The sequence below is a fragment of the Gekko japonicus genome, unplaced genomic scaffold (genome assembly GCF_001447785.1).
Source record: "Gekko japonicus isolate JY-2015 unplaced genomic scaffold, Gekko_japonicus_V1.1 scaffold451, whole genome shotgun sequence".
Lineage (NCBI taxonomy): Eukaryota > Metazoa > Chordata > Lepidosauria > Squamata > Gekkonidae > Gekko > Gekko japonicus.
The window spans coordinates 1,108,662-1,116,253 of NW_015175983.1; the positions used below are offsets into that span (position 1 = coordinate 1,108,662).

At 48.7% G+C, this 7,592-nt stretch overlaps 1 protein-coding gene across 1 annotated transcript in view; it reads right to left on the reverse strand.

The window, feature by feature from the left end:
• The window catches only part of LOC107123094 (TBC1 domain family member 19-like), an 81,102-nt gene extending 73,742 nt beyond the window's left edge, over positions 1-7,360 (reverse strand). The window contains exons 1-2 of the mRNA XM_015426270.1: positions 7,301-7,360; positions 7,004-7,063 (exon numbers count right to left, since the gene is read on the reverse strand). Of these exons, the coding sequence (XP_015281756.1) occupies positions 7,004-7,063; positions 7,301-7,360 (120 nt within the window). The remainder of the gene's footprint in view (positions 1-7,003; positions 7,064-7,300) is intronic.
• Positions 7,361-7,592: the final 232 nt, after the last annotated feature.

The following is a 7,592-nucleotide window of genomic DNA, read 5'->3' on the forward strand; positions in this document are numbered from 1 at the left end:
GCAGGAAGGAATATAGTTTAATAACATTTTATTTATTTCCTTATACCCTGCCTTTCTCATCAATGGTTATCCAAAGCAGCTTACTCTCCTCCAATTTATCTTCGTGACAACCCTGCGAGGTCGGTTCGGCTGAGTGTGTGACTGGCCCAAGGTCACCTAGCGTGCTTCCACGGTAGTGTGGGGATTCGAACCTGGGTCTCCCAGATGCTAGTCTGCCTCTGTGACCACTCTACCACACTGGCTCTCATTTAAGTGTGCCATGGCCAGTGATCTTTCGCACCCACTAGGATGTCTCAGCCCTTGCAGCAGAAAAGAGCAAGGATCCAGAAGCACCTCCAAGGCTGCGATCACATGCACTAAATAATCCACTTTCAATCCACTTTCAATGTGCTTCTGAATTGGACTCTGCCGGTTCACACAGTAAAAATCCAGCTGGAAAGTGCATTGATAGTGGATTGAAAGTGGATTATTTAGTGTGTGTGATTGCAGCCCAAGACTAACAAAATTTGTGGCAGGGCATGCGCTTTTTTTGAGTCACTGCTCACTTCTTCAGGCACAGGCAGGGGTCATTTCCTGCGGGAGCGCACAGGAGCGGAGCTCCGGCAGTAAAGAGCCCAGGGGGCGAGCACATGCAACAAGCCCCACCCCCTGCTCCCAGCAGCCCTCAGTCAGAGCAAGAAGCAGCCAGGTAAGCTGCAGAGCGCCCCCCCGGCCCAAAACAGTCCAGTGGCACCTTTGAGACCAAGTTTTATTCAGGTACAAGCTCTCCCTCCTTTGCAAGGACAGATCTGCACGTTTCCCCCCCCCCCATAGCTAGCAATCCAAAACAGTCCAGTGGAGCCTAAGCAGTGGGTTTTGCCTTCTGACACACTTCTGGTGAAGTCAGGGGGTGTGGCATATGCAAATGAGTTATGCTAATGAGCTCCTGCACCTCTTTTTCTACGAAATGACCCCACAGTCCATTTGTGTGTGTGTGCAGCAACAAACATAACTCAAATATCAGTCTCATCCTTTAAACACACCAAACCACCTCTTGGGGCGTCTAATTGAGGACAATAGTGGAAGAAGTTTATGGCTGCCTGTTGTTCTAAATAAACTTTAATATTAATATCTAAGGGGTCATTTCCTGTGGGAGCGCACAGGAGCAGAGCTCCGGCAGTAAGGAGCCCAGGGGGCAGGCACATGCAACAAGCCCCGCCCCCTGATCCCAGCAGCCCTCAGTTGGGCCACAAGGAGCAAGAAGCAGCCAGGTAAGTTGCAGAGCCCCCCCACCCCCTGGCCTGCCTTCAGGTACAAGCTCTCCCTCCTCTGTGAGAGCAGATTTGCACATTCTCCCCCTCCAATAGCTAGCAATGCAAAACAGTCCAGTGGAGCCTGAGCAGTGGATGTTGCCTTCTGACACACTTCCGGTGATGTCAGGGGGTGTGGCATATGCAAATAAGTTATGCTAATAAGTTATGCTAATGAACTCCTGCACCTCTTTTTCTATGAAATGACCCCTGTCTAAAACAATATTGGCAAAGTTCTTGCTAAGTGGAGTGAGAAGTGTTTTAGATCTTTGAATGGTTTTCTTAAACCAGATGATCAAGAAGAAATAGTCCAGATCTCTCTCTATAATGAATAATGGACTGTGCACTGTTTTAAAAAAATCATACACGGTTTTGTGAGGACTCATGCATATTCTGATTTTTTCAAAACTATCCTGGTTTCCTCTTTTCTGAAAGAAAGCGGAAGAGAGTGATAAATTATATTTGGATATCCCTAGTCAGTGCAACTCACACTGTACTCAGTCTTGAGCAATTTGCATTTTTCTGGCATTTTCATCTTCATGTTATCTGAAGAAGAGGGAGGTCAGGTCAGGCTGCATGTATAGAATGCTTGGAAGTATTCTACTCAAGCATACAGGCTTGCCACTCTGATTTATCCCATTTATCTTAGGTTTCTCTCTGTGAAACGCCTAACCATTGCTTTCTGTGATTTGTAGTGTTCTGGTAACAGACTACATCGCATGGGGTCAGATCTGGAGAAAGACATTTTGGAGGGGAGGGGAGGAAACTGAAAGGTGCCTAGTAAGGCATTGTCAGTCACTGTGAAGCAGAAAAAAACCCTCAAGTAGTTTTCATAAATGTTAAATAATGGCCCCGATCACACGCAGAATTTGTCACAATCAAACGGACACATCTGGCCAGCGTCCCGCACCCGTCAGCAACCCGTAGCAGTCAGCCAAAGAAGCGGAGTTTAAAAGTATCCGGGAAAATCCACTATCAACTGGTTGTGACGGGCTGCAGCCGGACGCTCTTGTGTGATCGCTCCAGCGCACTCCTCTCACGTCCCTGCTTCCTGGTTGGAGCGCGCCGGAAACACCCGCCGATGGAAACAACGCCGTCGCGTCTGATCACATTGGGGCGCGTCAAATTGCAACGGCGCAAATTGCCACGTCTCCCCACCCCCGCGTTTTCCGGCACGTGTGACCGGGACCAATGTAAAGAAACTGAAGGAAACCTGAACTGACAGTTAATAGTGATGTGCATGAACCCTCAAGGAGGCAGAGAGAGAATAAAATCTAAAACAAAATACCCTCTGACTCAGGAAAGGTATCGCCTTCAGTCCAAATGGATCTCCTTCCCTACTTTACACCTTCTAATAGATACTTTCTTTTCCCAACCTGCTACGCTCTCATCCTCCCAACACCTTTCTCTGAATGTTTAAGCTCCTTTTTTTTTTTAAGGGTAAGTTTCTGAGAGAGAAAAAATCACAATAAACGTTAAAAAAAACATAGGTGGTATTCTACCAAAGTGCTCCTACGTTGGACAGTGGGAATTTCATTTATAAAATTATTTTATTATTAAATTGTTAAAATTAAGTTTTTCAGCTACTGGGAAGGCCAGAAAAGGGAAACTGTAGACCATTCTTTGCTCTTTTTGTCATAGATCTTCCGTAGAATTAAGGGAAGGGGATTCCCTTGTAACTTTTGGGAAATAAAAAAGAGATTATAAATGAAACTTCAGATTGTTATACTGCTCAAGGCATTCAGTTACAGAGCTTTTATTGGACAAAGGAAAGGACAATACCAGAGAGTCCACCCTCCAAAGCCGCCATTTTCTCCATGGGAACTGATTTTGTTTGGAATGCCTGAGACTACGCCGGAGCCACCGAGAACGGAGAGAAGCCTGTCGTCCGGGTGCTGCTAGGCAACCCCTCCCTGCACAATTGTTGCCCTAGGTAGGATCTGACTACAATAATGTAGGCCACCTGTAAACCGCTCTGAGACCCAGTAGGGGTCATGAGCGGTATAGAAGTCACATGTAAAAAAAAAAAATCTTGGAGATCAATTGTAATAGTGGGGGATCTCCAGGTGCTACTTGACAACCCTGTGCTAAAGATTGCTGTGCCCAAAATTAAAATACTCCATTTGTCACACAGTTATCTAGAAGCAGTTGGACCACAAAGTTCTTTTTCTTCTACTGAAACGCTTGTATCGTTTGTCCCTAAAGCTCTGCCTTGTGCCACTTGGTATTGAATTATGGTTGAGCTGCCCCCCCCCCCCCCCATTAATGTATGTCACTTTCAATTTCTCATTTGTTCGATATACAAAGCTCTGGCCATATGAGCCTCTAAATTGAATACAGTGAAATAGAGTTTCTTTTTAGAAGCTGGGGGGGAAAGAGATGGCAGACGCTTTTGGGGAGAAGTGCGTGAGCATCCCGATATGCTTGTTTCATCCAGAGGACTCCTAATTCCAGCCAACTTGTGTTCTACGAAACCCAGGTACAGCTGCCAATCTGCCATTTAGTACACCATTATGCAAATCGGTTGTTTACACGGCCACGGTCTTGGAATAAATCAAAGGCTGACTCGCTCATGTTATAGAATTGTTCTGATACTTGCATGCGAGCTCAAAGGACACGGTGAGGACTTATTTGGAAGGCAGGATACAAATGTGTGGAAATCTATCATTTATTAAGGATTCTTTCCTTGTTTATAATAGGAGGCAAGGTATCCAGACTGCAAGAGGCCGGAATAAATTTTTTGCAGCCAGTAAGTTGCTCACTGAAATTAATCGCAGCCGAGCACTGAACGTACCAGATGTGTTGTGCATACTGAAGAATAAGACATTTCAGGAGATTTATACATGTCTACCTGCGCTCTGGTCAGCAAGTGTTCCCCTGGTAGAAAAACACTTGAGACCCAGTGTGGTGTTGTGGTTAAGTGTGGCAGGCTCTGATCTGGAGGGCCAGGTTTTGATTCCCCACTCCACCTCCACATGAAGCCTGCTGGGTGACCTTGGGCCAGTCACAGTTTTCTCAGAACTCTTTCAGTCCCACCTGCCTTACAAGGTGCCCGTAGTGGGGAGAGGAAGGAAAGAGAAGGAGCCTGTAAGTCGCTTTGAGACTCCTTAAGGTAGGGAAGGGCACGCTGATAGATCCAGGTGCACACTGAGTTTGTAAGAGTTAGAAGAACATCCAGACTTAAGAGTGTTCTTCAGTTTATTTCTTGCACATTTCAGCCACTGTCTTGCTCCTTGGAGGAATCTGAATTTCACCTTTATTTGCTTTAGAAATATATGAGACAGGGGTACATAAATGTAGACAGGGGTCATTTAGTAGAAAAAGAGGTGCAGGCGCTCATTAGCATAGCTTATTAGCATAAGTTATTTGTGTATGCCACACCCCCTGACATCACTGGAAGTGTGTCAGAAGGCAACACCCACCGCTCAGGCTCCACTGGACTGTTTTGGATTGCTAGCTATGGGGGGGGGGGCGTGCAGATCTGTCCTCGCAGAGGAGGGAGAGCTTGTAGCGGAATAAAACTTGGTCTTAAAGGTGCCACTGGACTGTTTTGGACTGGGGGGCCGGGGAGGGGGCTCTGCAGCTTACTTTGCTGCTTCTTGCTCTGACTGAGGGCTGCTGGGAGCAGGGGGTGGGGCTTGTTGCATGTGCCCGCCCCCTGGGCTCTTTACTGCCGGAGCTCTGCTACTGTGCGCTCCTGCAGGAAATGACCCCTGGTGCGCACACACACCCATAGGCTCAGAAAGCTGTACAAATCACCTGTTGTGACACTACACATAGAAGGTGCCTGCACAAAGTCTTACATGTGAATAGGTTTTCAGCTACACTGCCAGCCTGGTGAAGGAAAGCACACATCTCCATATTGTCAGCAGAAACAACAACTTAAGGAGAAGCAGCCCTCATTGCTGAATTGTTGAAAGACACGTATTCCACATCTCTGCTTTATTTCTGAATGGCCTTTCCTGTCAGAGGGACCCTTTGATGACCAGGGAATGGCCAAGCTTCATCTGCACTTCAAGGAGGTTCCTTGAGGCCAAGTTTCACACTTGCCCAGATGCCCTACTTTGAGTTAGGTCTTGAGTTACAACATTGCCCAACCCTATAGGTTGCCACCCCTTACTGCACGCAACCAATAGGATTAGTTTTGGGATGGACTAACAGGTAGGTGGGTCCACAGGTTGGCACAGTTGCCACCCACCCAAAGAGCCACCTATAAAAGGTAAGGACCAATTGCCTGGACCGTGCTAGCCGCAATCCCCTCAACACCCCCTGTCTGCTTTAAATCCCCTTTTGTCCAGCTTTCTATCCCCAATCCTTGCCTCTACTGCCCACACAAGCTGGCTGGTTCTAGCTGTGTGTTAAACTTCCCTAGAATTCTATTTCTTCCCATCCATTCTTCATTGGAACTGACAAGCTTCAGGACAGATAAGTATCTCCCATCACCACCTTACCTGCTAATGCAGAAGTGACTATTTTTGATTCTGTATTTCTAAGGAACTTGATTGAACGTGCGAGTGCATCAGTATTGTGTGCATGTGATTTATATTTTCTTAAGTAAAAGACAATTATTTTGGAAATACCAGCCTCGACTCCTTTTACTGGTAACCCTCGGGTGGGATTTGGACCTTGGTAATAGTTGGCAAGAACCAGTTTAAAAATTTGTCAACTGCTGTAGATAAAGCAATTCGGCTAACAGGTGCGTGCCTCTTCGATGACCAAAGGGGAACCTTTCCTATATAAAGGAAAGGCTCTGCCTTGCCTTGCCTTGCCTTGCACAGGGTCCGGCCAGGTGCCCCCCTCTGCCTCACCTGGAGCCTGGCCGAGTACGACCCTCTGCCTCACCCCCCCCCATCTCTCTACTGGTGCAAGGCTCTGTATCCCTCCTGCCTCACCTCAGGCTGGCTAAGCCTTACCTCTCCCGCCTTGCGTGAAGCTTGGGTGGGTGTGGCTCAGCCCTTCTGACAGAAGAATGGTAGGCCATTGATTCACCAGGAGGCATCCAGGCCCTTTCAGTGGCCATCCCCACCCCCTGCCTGTGAGGTAAGCTTGACTGCTAGCTTGTTGCTTTTTGAGCCTGGGAACTGCATCAATGTTATGTCTGAAGATGGTAGTGTTCCCAGGGATTGCCCGCGCAACCGTTTCCCTGTACCCGCCAGCGGGAAAGTGACCCATTGGTTCTGTACCTGGTTTGAATCCCTTTATTATGTTTACCCGAGCTGTTTGTAACCATTCCTAACAAAGACCTTGTTTGAGTATCTTTCCAAAGCTTTGAAATAAATTTTGCTTTCTTGAAACGTGGATTTATTCTCGATGCTGGAGGATCCAACATATTGTTAGGAATCCCATTATTTTCCTATCATCCCGAATCTGACAAAGTCATGAGCGGGACCGAGGGAAAACCACCTTCAACGGAGGGGGACACGGGATCGGTCCCAACAACCTCCACGCCGTTGGTCACCACTGGCACGACCACGGTGCCATCGTCGGGTGCAGTGGGGGGGACGATTCCCCATCTACCTTCTTATTTGACCTGGCCTCCTCCAACCCCTTCGAACTGGGGCCAGCGGAGGACATCGGCCCAGGATGACTGGACTATGTACAATACGAAGGGCACCAAAGAAATTTATTCTCGCAAAGGAAGCGGGCTCCGTGAGAGTCTGTTTGACAAAGGGCTATATCCTGAACCGGAGAGAACGTCCTCGTCGGGGACTTACCGACGGGAGCTCGAGGACTAGATGTACGAACCCCTGGGGGAAGGGGTCCGGGCCGGGGATCTAGCGGGAGCTAAATTGCCCCCAAGCGAGGGAGAGTATGAGCCCCCCCTAGGTACCGACCTCAGGACCATATCCCGGAGGAGGACACCGGAGAGCGGCTGGACGAGCTAGAACAATCGGTGCGGGACCTGATAAGAACCGTGAATAATGTCTTTAAGGCACTACCGGGTATGCTAGACATTCGCATGGCCGCCTTGGTGGCTGCCCAAGCCCCGCAACAGCCGGCGGGACCCCCACCGGTTCAACCTGGACCGGGAGCGCCCGCGCCACCTCCACCGGGGCCCGCCGGCCCGCCATTGCAGCCGGGACCAAGTCTACCGCCGCCCCTGATACCGCAGCAACCGGGAGTGCCAGCGGCGCCTGCCCCTCCCCTCCATAAAGGACAGCCGTTCAGTCCTCTCCTGAGAGCGGCGAGGCCACGTCCTAAAGATTTATTAAAAGCAACATTTAATAGCAACCCGGATAACTTAGCTTTCTTCACGGTGCGAGTCCAGAAGTTCATTAATAAAAGCCGCCACCTGTTTCGCGA